At 43.4% G+C, this 17,144-nt stretch overlaps 1 protein-coding gene across 7 annotated transcripts in view; it reads right to left on the bottom strand.

The window, feature by feature from the left end:
* Positions 1 to 7,593: 7,593 nt before the first annotated feature.
* Positions 7,594 to 17,144, bottom strand: part of fgfr1a (fibroblast growth factor receptor 1a) — a 52,365-nt gene continuing 42,814 nt past the window's right edge. For 2 of the 7 annotated variants that reach the window (XM_029762815.1, XM_029762816.1), the window contains exons 7-18: positions 16,771 to 16,961; positions 15,283 to 15,433; positions 12,342 to 12,538; positions 11,768 to 11,913; positions 11,517 to 11,638; positions 10,746 to 10,856; positions 9,558 to 9,784; positions 9,354 to 9,476; positions 9,165 to 9,235; positions 8,900 to 9,037; positions 8,611 to 8,716; positions 7,594 to 8,374 (exon numbers count right to left, since the gene is read on the bottom strand). In XM_029762815.1, the coding sequence (XP_029618675.1) occupies positions 8,198 to 8,374; positions 8,611 to 8,716; positions 8,900 to 9,037; positions 9,165 to 9,235; positions 9,354 to 9,476; positions 9,558 to 9,784; positions 10,746 to 10,856; positions 11,517 to 11,638; positions 11,768 to 11,913; positions 12,342 to 12,538; positions 15,283 to 15,433; positions 16,771 to 16,961 (1,760 nt within the window). In that variant the 3' untranslated portion in view covers positions 7,594 to 8,197. Of the gene's footprint in view, positions 8,375 to 8,610; positions 8,717 to 8,899; positions 9,038 to 9,164; positions 9,236 to 9,353; positions 9,477 to 9,557; positions 9,785 to 10,745; positions 10,857 to 11,516; positions 11,639 to 11,767; positions 11,914 to 12,341; positions 12,539 to 14,287; positions 14,433 to 15,282; positions 15,434 to 16,770; positions 16,962 to 17,144 lie in introns of all 7 variants that reach the window. The other 5 variants (XM_029762818.1, XM_029762817.1, XM_029762820.1 and 2 more) reach the window with 5 other exon arrangements.

Here is a 17,144-nt window from a genome sequence, read left to right as displayed (position 1 = left end):
ACCTTGTCAACCAGACACATCCATCCACTGGTAGCTTTACACCTACCTACACAAAACCACTGTCCTCCATCTCCTCTTCCCCAACCACACCCACACTACCAGACAGACTCCATCAATGCTTGAATCAAGTTGCTTCTTGCCACAGTGTCCACTCCAGTCCTCCTCTTTCACAGTCATAATCACTCATTTGTGGAAAGAATTAGTCATCAAATGTTTTTACACAATATAAACGTGTAGTGGAGACTAGGGGCAATTGTAACAATGTTTGTCTTTTACTCTACTGCTCAGAGATCACTTGAACTAGGCTAGTTATTTTTTATATAGGAAAATCGCATTGCACTTTATTACGGGCGATAGGTTCAGTACACATCATTGCATTTTGTATCAGAATGTAAGTATTTTGAATGTAAGTATTTTTATGTATGTAAGCAATATTTACAGTAACAACCCCTGTTTGTTCCTCTCAAAACATCTTGAATAGTCTCATGGTGCCCAGATCATGTCTGTTTACAACTTCTTTCAAATCAAATCAAATCAAATCAAATTTATTTATATAGCCCTTCGTACATCAGCTGAAATCTCAAAGTGCTGTACAGAAACCCAGCCTAAAACCCCAAACAGCAAGCAATGCATGTGAAAGAAGCACGGTGGCTGGGAAAAACTCCCTAGGAAAAACTCCTGAGAAAGGCCAAAAACCTAGGAAGAAACCTAGAGAGGAACCAGGCTATGAGGGGTGGCCAGTCCTCTTCTGGCTGTGCCGGGTGGATATTATAACAGAACATGGTCAAGATGTTAAAATGTTCGTAAATGACCAGCATGGTCAAATAATAATAATCATAGTAATTGTCGAGGGTGCAACAAGCACGTCCGGTGAACAGGTCAGGGTTCCGTAGCCGCAGGCAGAACAGTTGAAACTGGAGCAGCAGCATGGCCAGGTGGACTGGGGACAGCAAGGAGTCATCATGCCAGGTAGTCCTGAGGCATGGTCCTAGGGCTCAGGTCCTCCGAGAGAAAGAAAGAAAGAGAGAAAGAGAGAATTAGAGAGAGCATATTTACATTCACACAGGACACCGGATAAGACAAGAGAATACTCCAGATGTAACAGACTGACCCTAGCCCCCCGACACATAAACTACTGCAGCATAAATACTGGAGGCTGAGACAGGAGGGATCAGAAGACACTGTGGCCCCATCCGATGATACCCCCGGACAGGGCCAAACAGGCAGGATATAACCCCACCCACTTTGCCAAAGCACAGCCCCCACACCACTAGAGGGATATCTACAACCACCAACTTACCGTCCGAAGACAAGGCCGAGTATAGCCCACAAAGATGTCCGCCACGGCACAACCCAAGGGGGGGGGGGGCGCCAACCCAGACAGGAAGACCCTACAGGACCCCAAGGCTGGTATTATTTGGTTAGTTAGTATTTGTATAATTCACGTATAATTCATACCATCTTAAAGTTAAAATCACTGGGCAAAAACTGATTAAATCAACTTTGTTTCCACGACATTTCAACAAAAAATATCAAATGTGATACCCTGATGTGATACCCTGAATCCAATGACATGGTGAATTTTTTTTTCTCCATTAGTTGACAACTCAACCAAATGTAAATCAAAACTAGACGTTGAAATGACGTCTGTGCCTAGTGGGTTGTTTTCATCATTTGGCTGCTTGGATTAAGCGGCCATAACAAAACATCATGTGCCTAGCAAGAGACAACAATAGTGACACATGTCAATATCTAGCCAGCATATAGTGATGAAAATTATGCCAGTTTGAATTCAGGACAGTATAAAAAGTCAGATATTTGGCTCAAAATTTCAAGCAGGGAAAGAACCTAAATGGGCATGTACTGAGGGAGTTTCCTCACAAGTAACTTGTTTCTGTTTGGAGAAATTCAAAATGTTACAATTGCCCCTGGTGTCCCCCACAAACATTTTAATGTCTCAAAGAGGCTATGTTTTCAGAGTGGCTATTAGTAGTTCAGAGAGGATATGAATGTGGCTGGACGTCACTGCATGCATTAGTTATCCCTTTCTCTGTGACGTGTGTATGCCAAGTTTATTCTTTCCCTTTGAGTACAAGACCGCTCCCGTGATGGGCATGGAGGGAGGAGCAGGACAGAAACTGAGAGACAATACTGTGATGGCCAGTGAGTGACAGGCCTCGCCCTACGATAACCCCCGACTGTCAGTTCTGTCCCAGTGAGCAGAGGGCACTGGGGACCTGTCACAGACACAGCCATCCCATAGACAGGGGCCCAGCCCTCAACAGAGACCCCTGCATCAACAGCCAAAGTGTATGTATACTCCCTGCCAACAGCTGTCATATTTACCTCAGTGTGCTGTTAGAAATTGTATGCTATACTGCTGAGACTGCTGTTTTCTTTATCCTTTTCTTTTGAAAACATTTACATCATCATAAAAATATTACGTATTTTGTTCCACTGCAAACTGTGTTGCAAGAACTGAACTACACCCCAAAAACCACAATGGCCACAGTAGGATGAAAACACAGATGATCATCAACTCCTAACCCTCAATAAAGAGGCTGGCGAAACAACCCACTAGAGAAAGTAAAATATATTGTTTCTGACGTTATTACTGAGTAATTCACAGACCACGGTTTTCCTTCCTTGTCTGCATTTGTGCTTCAAAATATTTATTTTGGGTTGTAAGTCTTGGTTACAGCTCATTATAAGTGACATGGTTTTAGGGTTCGATTCCATCCGTATCACGGAAGTTCCGAGTTATAGTGTGATTGAAATTTAAAGGCAATGTTTCCGCGTTAGCAGAGACCACATTCACGGTAAATGCTGCATATGTCGTCTGAAACCGAAATGGCCTTTACATTTCTATCACGCAATCTTTAGCGCTTCACAGATACAGACTGAATAGAACCCTTAGTGGCTATTAAAGAGACCAGTATGTTCATCGGCTCTAACAACACAGTGCTGTTCCCTCATTCTGGGAATGTGCCCACCCTTCACTTTGGGCACTGCCTCCCTCACACTCTGGCCTCAGCATGTGGAGAAACCGCCTCTAGGACAGGAGACGGGCCTCGGTCTCCTCCACAACTCATAGCAGATGGAAGCTGGCCGAATTGATATTCATGAGCACCTGCATTGTACCGCTCCCTTTTGTCCCCTTCTACCCCGCATGTGCATTGACAGCCCCCTCCACTTTCTCCTCCCTTGTTCCCATAAATTATCGGCTCAATTGCAATGTGACAGCCAAAGGCGCACAACAACAGGCTGATGTCACCACTTCTCTCTCTGGTGGAGGCTTTAATAAGCAAGTACCCCCTGCCATCCTCACAAGCTCCACTCGCTATTGAAGGTGAATAATGATATCTGATTGACAATGCGTCACCTCTGTGGGGAGTCTGCAAGGTGAAGGGCAGGTCATCTGTCAGTCCTGACAGGGCACAAAGTCTGGACAATAATGGAGGATTTGTGTTGCTTGAAAAACAGGGACTAGGAGCCCAAGGTTGAATAAATCAGGACAACTTAAGTAAACAAGAAAATAAAGCAATTCATCTGAGTCCCTACAGCCATGGACAGGGTCAGTGTTAAAACACCAATAACTAATCCAGCACTCTGTGGAAACGTTATGCATTTTAAATCAGGCATTTTCTTGAAGCTGAAGCAGTTCTGTTTTAAAATATCATTCCCAGACTTCAAATTAGGACTTTTTATTGACTGTTATTTCTTCACACTATGCTTGTTTTTCTCAGTCTCAAAGACTCAATAGCACATCCTAATGACAACGATGAACAAAAAGTGATGCTTGAAGACATCACCTAGCGTTGCCCGCTTCTAAAATAAACAGATATTGAACACTATGAGACATTATTTAACACATTTATGTGCTCATAAATCAAAGCTGCACCCCAAGCAGGTACGGAGCTATTAGTAGCCCTGATCATCTCACTGTTGCTATACTGAACACTCACTAATTAACTTTGCCCCACCCAACTCTTCCTGGACCATCTGTCAGAAGTGATAATACCATCCATTTAATTGCACCTGCCGTCTTAGCAATGCATTAGCTGCCCATAAACCCAGGTTCCTGGGGTCCATTCTATTCCTACATGGAGCCCTTGATGGTCACCTCAGCCACAGCACACAGATGTACCTTTTATTAGTACACGTTTCCAGGGATTAATACAATTCCTCCCAAAAACAACATTCAGGTGACATCATTGGCCTCTCAGATTCCAGGAAGGGAACAGAGGTGGTTTCTCATTTCCTGGTAAAGGACAGATGAGGCACTGTGTCCCTGGAAAGGCCTTTTCTCAAAACAGTGCCATTTGAAATGTTCACTTCATCCCTCCTGCAGCAATTAGTCATTAGTTGACGTTATTTCAGTTCAAATACACAGATCTGAAGGATAAAACAGCTCACACATGAATCAAAAACCTAACTCGTTCTTGCATCCTTCCATATTTACCTTCAGCAATGATATACCGTAGGCACTAAAGGCTACTTCCATTGAACCCAGCAGTCAAAGCTAGCTCTTAACAGGGATCAGGAGCTGTCCCACTGCGTGGCTTTAGTTTAAGCCTGTTGCATGGAGACAGCAATCCAGGTGATGCATCAGCCCATAGCAGGAAGCCAGAGGCAGACATGGGTATCTGGGTCTGTGGGGGTTGATGGATGGCACTGGAGAGCCAGCCAAAGCAAGCCATTTACACTTCAATAAATGAAATGTTTACGGCTGCCCACAGCTCTGTCCTAGCGGACATTTCTTCTGGTGTCAGCAGCACATTATCATATTTAATCGCCCCCAGTAACCTGCACTAAATGGGTAGGAGATTGAAGTGGCCATCAGTCCATCTTTGTAAGTATGATTTACATCATAAACAACAAAATCAAGATATTTATGCACCTGTTTATTAAGTCCTTTCAAACTCTGAAAGCTTTATTGATTTGTTTTTTTCGATAGCATTTCATTTAATGTAATTCTTTTACGATGACATAAGTGCTCTGCAAACCTTTATCAGAAGATCCCTAAAAACAAATGGGCCTCCTGTTAAAGCATGAAGAGGATCAGTTCATTACATGGCAGGCATGCACAATGAAAGTGCATGGTGTTATCTAAAGCATAGAATTCTGGTTCTTTTTAATAAGCATGGTTAACAACTAGAAATCTTTACAGTTGTGATCATACTTAAAATAAACGACAGATCATGAATGAGAAGAGGTACATAAAAGACTAAACCCTCACACGCACACTCCCACAACGTAAAGTACACAAGCATACACTTCAGACATTAAACATATGTACGCACGCACAACTACAGCATGGATTTTAGTAAAAGGAACATTGCTGTTGTCTCTGATCGACACCAACTGCAGATATTGAGCTAAGAATAACGCTGTATTGCAGGTTATGTCATGAAAAACCATTTGGACCTGAAAAGATTGATAGAAAATACATATGTTTCCACTAGTGGTTAAGCAGCCAATTGATTAATGAGAAAAAAGCAAAGCTGACAAATTTAGAAACAGCATAAACTGGCCAAGTAATATTTAATACAATTTATAGTTATTTTCATGTAGCAACTCCCCTCATGGACTATACTCAAAAATGGATCAAACATAAGCTTCCTTGTACAAAAAGAAAATAAAACAAATATGGTAATAAAAATAAAGAGTGCTGTGTAAATATATATTCATATTTATAAATGTAACTGTATTTACAAGGAGATTGTAGTATGAATGAAATAACTGACCACTGCACCAACATATACAAGGTATAGTGCCTTCAGAAAGTATTCACACCTCTTGACTTTTTCCACATTTTGTTGTGTTAGTCTTAATTTAAAATAGATTCAATTGAGATTTTGTGTCACTAGCTTAAACACAATACCCCATAATGTCAAAGTTGAATTAAGTTTTTTTAAATGACAAAAAAATAAAAAGCTGACATGTTTTGAATCAATAAGTATTCAACCCCGTTGTTATGGCAAGCCTACAGTCTAGGAGTAAACATTTGCTTAATAAGTCATATAATAAGTTGCAATAAGTGTTTAACATTTTCTTTTTTATGTCTACCTCATCTCTGTACCCCACACATACAGATTATTGTAAGGTCCCTCAGTCGAGCAGTGAATTTCAAACACAGATTCAACCACAAAGACCAGGGAGGTTTTCCAATGCCTCACAAAGGGCACCTATTGGCAGATTGGTAAAAATAAAAAAGCAGTTATTGAATATCCCTTTGAGCATGGCGAAGTTATTAATTACACTTTCGATGGTGTATCAATAAACACAGTCACTACAAAGATACAGACGTCCTTCCTTACTCAGTTGCCGGAGAGGAAGGAAACCGCTCAGGGATTTCACCATGAGGCCAATGGTGACTTTAAAACACTTACAGAGTTTAATGGCTGTGATAGGAGAAAACTGAGGATCAATAACATTGTAGTTACTCCACAATACTAACCTAAATGACAGAGTGAAAAGAAGGAAGCCTATACCTGGGGCGGCAGGTAGCCTAGTGGTTAGAGCGTTGGGTCAGTAACCGAAAGGTTGTTAGATCAAATCCCCGAGCTGATAAGGTAAAAATCTGTTGTTTTGCCCCTGAACAAGGCAGTTAACCCACTGTTCAAATCAAATCAAATGTATTTATATAGCCCTTCGTACATCAGCTGATATCTCAAAGTGCTGTACAGAAACCCAGCCTAAAACCCCAAACAGCAAGCAATGCATGTGAAAGGACGGCGGCTAGGAAAAACTCCCTAGGAAAAACTCCCTAGAAAGGCCAAAACCTAGGAAGAAACCTAGAGAGGAACCAGGCTATGAGGGGTGGCCAGTCCTCTTCTGGCTCATAGGCCGTCATGTTCATAGGCCGTCATGTTCCTAGGCCGTCATTGTAAATAAGATTTTTTTTCTTAACTAACTTGCCTAGTTAAATAAAAGGTAAAAATAATATTCCATAACATGCATGCAAGTAAAACTGCAAAAAAATTGTCAAAGAATTAAACATTATGTCCTGAATACAAAGTGTTATGTTTATAGCAAATCCAACAACACATCATGGAGTACCACTCTTCATATTTTCAAGCATGGTGATGGCTGCATCGTGTTATGGGTATGCTTGTCATCGGCAAGGACTAGAGTTTTTTTGGGGGGAGGGGATAAAAATAAACAGATAGAGCTAAGCACAGGCAAAATCCCAGAGGGAAATCTGGTTCAGTCTGCTTTCCAACAGACACTGGGAGACAAATTCACCTTTCAGCAGGACAATAATGTAAAACACAAGGCCAAAAATACACTGGCGTACACTGTCCAAGATGACATCGAATGTTCCTTAGTGGCCTAGTTACAGTTTTGACTTAAATTGGCTTGAAAATCTATGGCAAGACTTGAAAATGGCTGTCTAGGAATGATCACAAAGAACTTCAGAGTTTGAAGAACTTTTTTAAGAATAATGGGCAGATATTTTACAATCCAGGAAAGACTAACAGTTGGAATCGCTGCCAAGGGTGATTATAACATGTATTGACTCAGGAATATAAATACTTATCTAATCAAGGTATATTAGTGTTTTAATATTTTTACATAATATTTTTCTTCCACTTAGATATGACTATTTTGTATAGATCGTTGACAAAAAATTATAATTAAATCTATTTTAATCCCACTTTGTAACACAACAACATTTTAAAAAGGTCAAGGGGTGTGAACACTTTCTGAAGGCACTGTATGAATGTCCTTTGTTAATATATTCTCTGGATTTGGTCTTAGAAGCAAAATACTTTCATTTATTATTGATGAACATTGGAAAAAAATACAACAGACATAATCCTAACTCAGATCCATCCAATTCATAATTCTTTCAGTTTAGTACGGTCTGTTTATCTTGTTCCATGGAATGCCCAAAGTGGAGAAATTAGTCTTTCCTTCTCCTGCACCGTTTGACACAAAAAGAAAGACAATCCCAGCAATGCAAAGTGCCCCGAAAACATATCCACCTCAATCACGAGCCAAGAAACTGCGGCAGCCTTGAGTCCTTGATGCCCAACCGGTACGTTTAAAAGTTTCAGAATTAAGCTTGTCCCACTCTAAACCAGTGTTTTGCCTAGTCTCTGGGAGGGTTGGGAGAGTTCATACCAGGCCAGCGGTGCAGAGAAGGAACGACAGTAAGAGGAATGTCAGGGTGTTTGAGGGGAGTGAGGTATCAGCGCTTCTTGAGGGCCACCCCGTTGGAATGGGGAGGGAACTTTGGCAGGCAGGGCTCCTCAGCCCCAGCATCGTGGGAGAAGACAGAGTCCTCGCCAGAGGAACAGGTGGAGCTGCGAGTGTCGGGGTAGCTGGGGGAATACTGGTCCAGAGGCACAGACAGCTCCAAGTACTCCTGCAAACACACACAGATGGAATTTATGAGAGAGGATTGGACACACTGGCCAGAACACAGTCATATATCTGTCTTTGGATATCTTCCATTTCACACCCACATACAGACAAGTGGCTTAAATATCAAGTAAACACAACATTTTAACATTCGGTCCTGACAGTAATACAAGGATGTGAGTTTATCACCTTTGTTGACTGTGTGTGAACTGCTGAGGTGTGCTCAATGTGGAGACTCACCTGGTTGGACGTCATGGCCAGGGTGCGGTCCAGGTCTTCCACCAGCTGTTTGAACGTGGGCCGGTGAGAGGGAACGGCATGCCAGCAGTCCCTCATCATCATGTATCTGTGAGGGAGGAGGAGAAATAGAGAGAATAGAGAGGGAGAGTAAGAGTCCTAATTCTGCTGCTGGCTTGCCTGTCTTTTTTATTATCAGAGATCAATGTCTTTGCAGCAGCTGCATCCCTGTGCTCTAGGATAAACCCATAGCATCCATTCTAATGATAGAACACGGAGGAAGGAGGCTTACAGTTCGTGAGTGCAGGTGGAGGGCTTGTCCATGCGGTGGCCCTCCTTCAGCAGCTTGAACAGCTCTTCTACAGGGACCCCCGGGTACGGCGAGCCCCCCAGGGTGAAGATCTCCCACAGCAGCACCCCGAAAGACCATCTGCCGATACAGAGGGACAGGACAAGCCACATCAGTCAACACACAGGTCATATCATACAAGCCACGGGTATCTGGCCAACTTCTGCCCATTCCAAATATGGTAAATGTGTATTTCTTCCATACTCACACATCACTTTGGTGCGTGTATATCCGGTCAAATAGAGCTTCTGGGGCCATCCACTTGACTGGTAAACGACCCTATGGGTTAAATGCTAGTGTAAATTGGCAAATTGACACAGGAGATGGAATAAGGTCAGGGGAAGCAATTTTCACATTGATTGGCATGGCTGAGGTAGGTAATTAGTAGCATACTGACATTGGTGGTCTTCTTATAGTAATCAATATGGTGGATATCTCTGGCCAGGCCAAAATCTGCGATCTTCATCACGTTGTCCTCTGTCACCAGCACGTTGCGGGCAGCAAGGTCTCGGTGGATACACTGTACACAGACAAACATAAGAACAAGGTCCAGCCGGCCTGGTACATTCACTGCATCTTTACTGTGTACTCTATACTCAACTGTGCTGATGTAGGTAGAGTCGGATCCTGATGTTACCTTCTTAGAGGACAGGTACTCCATGCCGCGGGCCACCTGGTAGGCACAGGACACCAGGTCTTTGATAGACATGTTCTCTATGGGCACCTGGTCAGGGTTGTAGCAGTACTCCATGCCTGGTGGACGCCGAGCTCTCAGGTACTCCCGGAGGTTTCCCTTGGAGGCATACTCCACAATAACATAAAGAGGGCCTGGGGAGGGAGACAAAGGTCACTCCTCAACACCACTGGAGGACGTGACATTTGAAATACCTTTTATGTGACACCTAACGCAACAAGACAGACTGATGGGAGCACACCATGTTTACTGTCAGAGAACAGCATTTCCGGCGGCGAGGAGGGATGTCACTGAGCGGTGGAGGGGTCATGGTGAGAGAGTTAAGCTCTGAATTATAACCAACAGCTGTATCTTTCTCCTAACATGCCAATGAGCACCAAGAGTAATGGTGTATTCTGGACAGCTATTTTGTGGTCAGGGAAAAAGACCATTACAAATCAAGGCATTAAGAATTTACAAGCTGTAACTAAAGAACAAGAAAAAGAAACCAAATGTCTGTTAACACTTGTATGCTGTGTGAAGAAGAAAAACAAAATATCCACCATCTATAGTAAGTAAATGCAAAGACTTGAAAACATTTTGCCAAAGATGAAAGTTTGTATGTCAAACAGGTCCGGGTAATAAGGTGTGAAATGCTAACAGATTGCTACAATAACCTACTGGAACTTCTCAAGGGACCAGGTGGAACAAAGAGCAGCCTCCTGTGTTCTGCTACATGATATTTAGAACAGAGAGCTCTCCAATGTTCACAGCAGGGTCAGAGAAGGCTAATGTTCCTCCCCAGCAGAACACAGCTCATGGTGCCAGGGCTTGTCAGTCAAGATTTGAAAGATATGGCAACCCTGGCAGCAGCTGTGGTCATCTCAAACAGAGCTCGGAAGTTGGTGTCAGAATCCCCTTACTCATACCATTACACACATTTTTGCATGCTGATCTGATCATGCTGTGCTTTTTGTGGTCTTGTTAAACAACTGAACAATGCAAGGGTCTAAAAACACATTCCCAAAACACTCACTTTCCCCTCTCCAAAACGAAACATGTTTTCAGCCTTTCTGAATGAAGGATTTGAAGGGAGTGCGCCAGTGTGAGACCTACCATCCTGGGTACAGGCTCCCAGCAGGTTAATGATGTTCTTGTGCTTCCCAATGATCTTCATCATCTCCATCTCGGAGATCAGATCTGACAGGTCTTTCTCTGTAGCATCAGCTGAGGGGAGGGAAAAAATGAGAAAGAAATTAGACTCATTACAACAAATCACCCAACCCTGAACTCTATGATTGGCAAATCAAAAAGAGTTCTCATGTAAAACATCCCAGTTGTGTACAGCGCAAAAGACACTGCTATGCAAAATGATTTCAAAGTAAATTTACATACCCTATTTAAAAATGTTTCAAAAGGCACCAACTGTAGGGAAAAGTCTACAGACACCACTAAGCTAACCAAGAGGAGAGTCTACTTTCAGAGGGACATGCAGGTAGGGGGGAGGGGGGAGATGAAGGTAGCACTCTCTGGGGGGAGGCACTTAAAAAGTACCAAGCAATAAATGGTTATTTTCCTACATCCCCACTCTTCACAGTTTTATGAACCCTGTCATATATCCAAACTCAGGGGTTCTCATAAATGTTTACTCTGGTCTCCCATTTGCACAGTGGCCAGGAGCCAGTGGCAGATGCCTCTTATAATGTCTGTGCATCACAGCACTAAGTAGAACTCTCCTCCCATCCTGTAATAGCAGTTGTGGTTTTCTGCTCAATTCTGTGCTCCTTGCGTTTGAAATAACTTTCCAACATGCAGTATCGGCAACCCAGCCATGTGCCTAAATCACAGGTTTCATATGGTTTATGAAAGAAAAAAAAATTGACTTACATTTGAGCATCTTGACGGCCACTTTGGTGACCCTATTTGGCTTCTCTTTGTCCATCCCTAAAGCCTCTCCCATCACCACCTGGCCAAAGCAGCCTTCTCCCAGGGGCTTCCCAAGCACCAGTCTAAGTGGGTCACAGGGATAGGAAAAAACAACAAATGTGAGATGATTGAAACAGTCAGGCAATGTTCCCATTCAAAGGAGTGTGATGTTATGTCTGTATTTAATAGGTGTGTTCCAGTCATCTGTGTACCTGTCCCTGGGCAGCTCCCAGCGTGGGTCCTGGGGCAGCTCGTACTCAGACACCCCAGACAGCATAGGAGAGCCGCTGGACGAGAGGCGGGACGGCCGCACCAACATCACCCCGGAGTGGAGGGAGGAGCTAGAGTCCACTGACACCTGGAATACAGAAGCCTGCCGTTACTCTCTCATAGTGGAGCCAGGGAAGGTACAACAGAGACAGACAGAAGGATATCCAGTGTGTGGACAGAAAATAATGTTAAACCTTCAAAATGTTACTTAAATAAGTCTGTAGACACTAAATGTAACAACTAAAACTACTTGAATCCCAGTGGAAGCAGATAGCAGGATGAGACGAACACATGCCCTCTACTCATACCAACCTGACTCACCTCATGGGCTCTTTGAGGAACCAGAAGTTCGAGGAATTAAGGTTTTTTATTTTCACAAGATAATGAACACTTCCATTTGATAAGAATAAGTGATAGGAATACGTTAAAAAAAGTATTAAGATACCATAAAGATTACACTAAATGGGATGAGAAAGCAGAAAAGGTATAAAGATGTCAAACCCCCTATCTACTTTCTGTTACCTGTCTGCGCAGGGGGATGCTTTTAGCCAGCTTGTGGACAGCCAGCTGACTGTTGAAGTCACTTTTCTTGGACGAGCTGCGCATCTTGATGACGATGGCCACGGCCACCATGACAGCAATGAGGAAGAAGCCCACGCAGTAGATCAGCACTTCCAGGTAGGTTTGGTTGGGTGGTGGGGAGCGGGGGACTGCTGGATGAGGGCAACGCGACGGGGGACAATAGGATACGGGGCAATAGGTCAGCCACACAGGGTCAAATCACACAACAGAGGTCCATGCATTCTCAAATATCAATCGCACTTTCACAACAGGCATGTAACAAAAACACTGAACACACAAACACCACCCTGATACATTCACTAAGACCACTCAGCTGACATGTACAGAAAAACAGAGCCCTTAACACCACTGGCATAGAGAGCGGAGCACAAACTCCTATTGTGGCACCATAATCACTTCTTTCAGGCATAGGGTTTCACTCCACATTCTTTGCCAGTTTGACCAGCAGCCATAGTCTCTAGTGGCAGAGAACGGCCAAGTCCTCTTGAGCTGGGACAAACCCAAATAATACAGAGCCTTGTGCAAACTGATGAGCATTAACACGGATGTACATTAAGTTCAATCTTAGCTTCCTAAAACCATTTTTCCCCCAAATGTATTTCTTTTTGTGTGCAAAGGCTCGGTTATTCAGGACAATGCGTGTTAACATCACAGACAAAAACCATGCCACTCCACACTAATACACATTTTTCAAACATACTACTCATTCATAAATGTTGTAATATATGTTATAAATAGAATGTGTTCAGTAGTTTAACTTAAGCTAATTATTTATTTAAAGTAAATGTCCCATTCTGACTTCCTTAGAGCACATAAAATGGTGGTTCTGCATAAAAGCCCAGTTTGGTTTTAAAATGGCGGCTTGTGTGGTGATTGTTGGTACAAACAATTGTCATTATGATTCCCTTGTAATTTAGACAGTACAAAATTTGATATTGTCTCTCGGTATGAGGATCAAATCTACCTACATGCTGAAGACACAAAAGATAAAATGTTTAATCTAATTATCTCCAACATTTTACAATATGGTTTAAAATTAACATATTGGATGTTTCTTTTTTTTACCTCGCTTTCCGAAAAACACCAGAATGACACAAACACCAGCAACACAAGTGAGCTGTCCTTGTGTCTTGAGGCTGAATGACAAGCAGCTTGATAATTGGACAAATGCCTATTCCAACCCAGAGGAATGAGCCGTCCACAACAATGAGCCAATTATCAAAGCTAGCCTTAAGAGCAGGCTTCGTCCTCACAGCAGGAAATGACATCAGGGACATATGTCATTTGTAGTGCTTGTCAGAAAAAAATCAGCCTCACAAGGAATCAAATGTAAACACCAAATTGAAACCAGAATGGGAAAGACAAGTTGGAGTGAAACACCAACAGTACTGCCAAACAAACCCTTCTGAATGGAAAACTTCATCTTAAGGCAGTCAAGTAGAAGTGCATTGTAAAGTTACCCGTTAACCATTTGAAACAATGTGGAAATCTGACAAATGATTTTTATGAAATTGGCAGAGGAAATTGTCATTTATTTATTTTGAGGGTATGAAACACCTAAACTTTCTGATTCAGGGGTTGTCAGTTGAGGTAGATTTTATGGGTCAGATGGGTTGTTTGGCATTCTGTGATTTCTGGGAATCATTTCTCAACATGGACCATACCGTCCCATCCAGAAAGGTTGGATGGGCATGGAACCATGCTGACAGGGGAAGGGAAAAGGTTAGTATCACAACTTGGCCTGGCTTCCACACACATCCACATTACTCACTGAAGTAGGGTCTACAGAGACCATATTCAGATAAATGTGGGCAGTGGATGGCCAAGCCAAAGTGGAGAGGAGGGAGGGGAAGGAGATCAGAGGAGAAAACCATTGATACCTTTAAAAACGATCAACCATGCAGAGTGATGAGAGAACCCGATAGAATTGCCCGCCAAGCAGGTATACTCCCCAGCATCATCAAAAGACACATTCCTCAGTTGGAGGATTTCCATTTCCTTGTCGGTGGTGTTAAGGCCAGCAGTCTAGAAAAGAACAATGGTAGCAGACCCGACAAGAGGCCCAGAGGAAAAATGGAGGCATGAGTAAAAGATTCTGAAAGGGAAAGACTTCTGGTAGAGGAGGGGACAGGACAGAGGGTGGGTGGGGTGTTCATACTCCCCTCTGTCCAACACCATCCCCCCCAAGAGTAAAAACCAGTATCGGCCCTCCAGTCAGTTAGTGGAGGAGCTAGTTAGGTAGAGACCGCACCGCAGCACTGAACCCTTCACTGGACCATCACCATTTGAGAAGGAGCAGGGACGGACATCCCATACCCTAAAGACTCATCTCTACATGCAAGAGATGGGCTACATGGAAAACCCCTCAGCAGAGCACACACACACTCACTCTCAAGGCCACACACACACACTTCACCATACAACAAATCCACGAGACAAACAGCAGGAGCTCAGTGAAAGACGGAAAGGCTGAGTAAGACAGCTGAAAAGTAGGGGGGACAAGGCAGTAATAAGAGAGAGGCAGTCAGAGATCTGAGCAGAAGACTTTGAAGGGCGAGGGAGTGAAACTAACAGCAGTGGATGGCAGGAGAGGCCCTTATTAGGAGGGCACGGGAGAGGCATGGGGCAGGAAAGAGAAAGCAGTCCAACATAAAGCAAGACTAAACACATTCAACCGCTCTGCTGGGAATTTTCCATAGTGTAATTTACAGTCAGGAGCACTGAGGCGGGATAGAAGGGAGGGAGCGAGGGAGGGAGGAGAGAAACAGCTGAGGTCATCCCTAAACAAGTCCCTAGGTCTCCAGGTGGCCCTAGCAGCCCCTGGCTGAGGATCTCTCTATGTGCTGCTGCTGCTGCTGCTGCGTGGGGCGGTTACCTTGGGCCTCATGCCTGACGATGGTCAGCCAGGCCGACTGATTGGCCTCTCCTATATAATTGGACACTTTACATATATACTCCCCGCTCTCCTCCTCAGTGACATTGTAGAGGGTCAACACCTGAGTGTCCGAGCTATTGACCCCAGAGTGCTGTAAACAAAAACATGTCATGTGCAACAACAAGTCAAGATGAGGTTGTAACAAACGTCTCTGTTGAATGAGATCACAATCATTTGTTAGCATTGACTTTCCCCTCTCAAGCATAGACTTTTACAAGGCACAGGAAACTACTTACCGTAATTTCCGGACTATTAAGCGCACCTGAATATAAGCCACACCCACTGAATTTAAAAAGATATATTATTTTGAACATAAATAAGCCGCACATGTCTATAAGCCGCAGGTGCCTACCGGTACATTGAAACAAATGAACTTTACACAGGCGTTAACGAAACACGGCTTGTAACAAAAATAAAAAATTAGCAGTAAGCTTTAGTTGTCTTTTTGCACTGAGTCAATTCCTCACGCTGCTGTTTCCAACGTCTTATCATCGACTCATTAAGACCAAGCTCCCGTGCAGCAGCTCTATTTCCTTTTCCAACAGCCAGATCAATCGCCTTCAACTTGAAAGCTGCATCATATGCATTTCTCCGTGTCTTTGCCATGATGAGGGTGACAAAATGACTACCGTAATCAGAATGATGGGAAGTTTGAGAGCGCTCGATTTAATCTAAACAGTAAACAAAAAAGTTGTTTGACCTTAACCCGTTCGGCAATTTCATTGGTCTAATGAAAGCTTCATGCCGCCAAAAAACTGAGCACGTCACAGAATGTGTGTTTTTGGAAGAAAAAAAATTGAAAGCGGGAAAAATCCATATATTAGCCGCGTCATTGTTTAAGCCGTGAGGTTCAAAGCCTGGGAAAAAAGTTGCGGCTTATAGTCCGGAATTTACGGTATATAGAAAGATAAAATGTAAATTTTAGTCATTTAGCAGACACTCTTATCCAGAGTGACTTACAGAAGCAATTAAGGTTAAAGTGCCTTGCTCAAGGGCACGCCGACAGATTTTTCACTAGGTCGGCTAGGGGATTGGAACCCACGACCTTTTGGTTACTGGCCCAACGCTCTTAACTGCTAGGCTACCTACCTGCCATATCCTCGAAGATGGATACTATTTGCTATCCTTTGCCAGACAGTCTTGAAGGGTTATAATAGACATGATGCAACAGGAAATGAAAATGATACAAACTACTCAACAAAGACATGCGCTTAAGAGTGTACTACACAATTTAATTGAAATCTAATACGGTTTGGCTGTATTACTACACAGTTGTATGTCTGCATTCCCCCAAGCATAACATGGGGTGTCATCTCTTACTTAATGGAGGTTTTCACATTTAGTTCCTGACTGAACAGAATAAACAAAGCTATGTTGTGTCCTGTGTAGGCTGGTGGTGGACCCAGTCAGTGCGCTGCGAGCCCCTACCTTGAGGACGCGGACGTAGGGTAAGCCATCAGGGCCTACGCGACTCCCATTGACCTCGATGTGCTTCAGCCACTGGATGTGGGGCTGGGGGTCGCTGAACACCTTACACTCAAACGCCACATCACTGCCCACCACCGCAGTGAGATTGGCTGGCAGTCCGGCCTGAAGGATGGGTCTGTGGGGGGAACGCTCTGCAACGGATACACACAGACGCATGACAATAACATTGAAATACGAACATTAATAACAAAAAAGACACACCTTAAATCACATACAAAGACACACCTTAAATCACATACAAAGACACACCTTAAATCACATACAAAGACACGTCAAAGACATAGTGGTGGAGAATCCAAGCGGGCAGTGCAACA

Source organism: Salmo trutta, chromosome 9 (assembly GCF_901001165.1).
Source record: "Salmo trutta chromosome 9, fSalTru1.1, whole genome shotgun sequence".
NCBI lineage: Eukaryota > Metazoa > Chordata > Actinopteri > Salmoniformes > Salmonidae > Salmo > Salmo trutta.
This window is presented reverse-complemented; position numbering and strand designations above follow the sequence as displayed.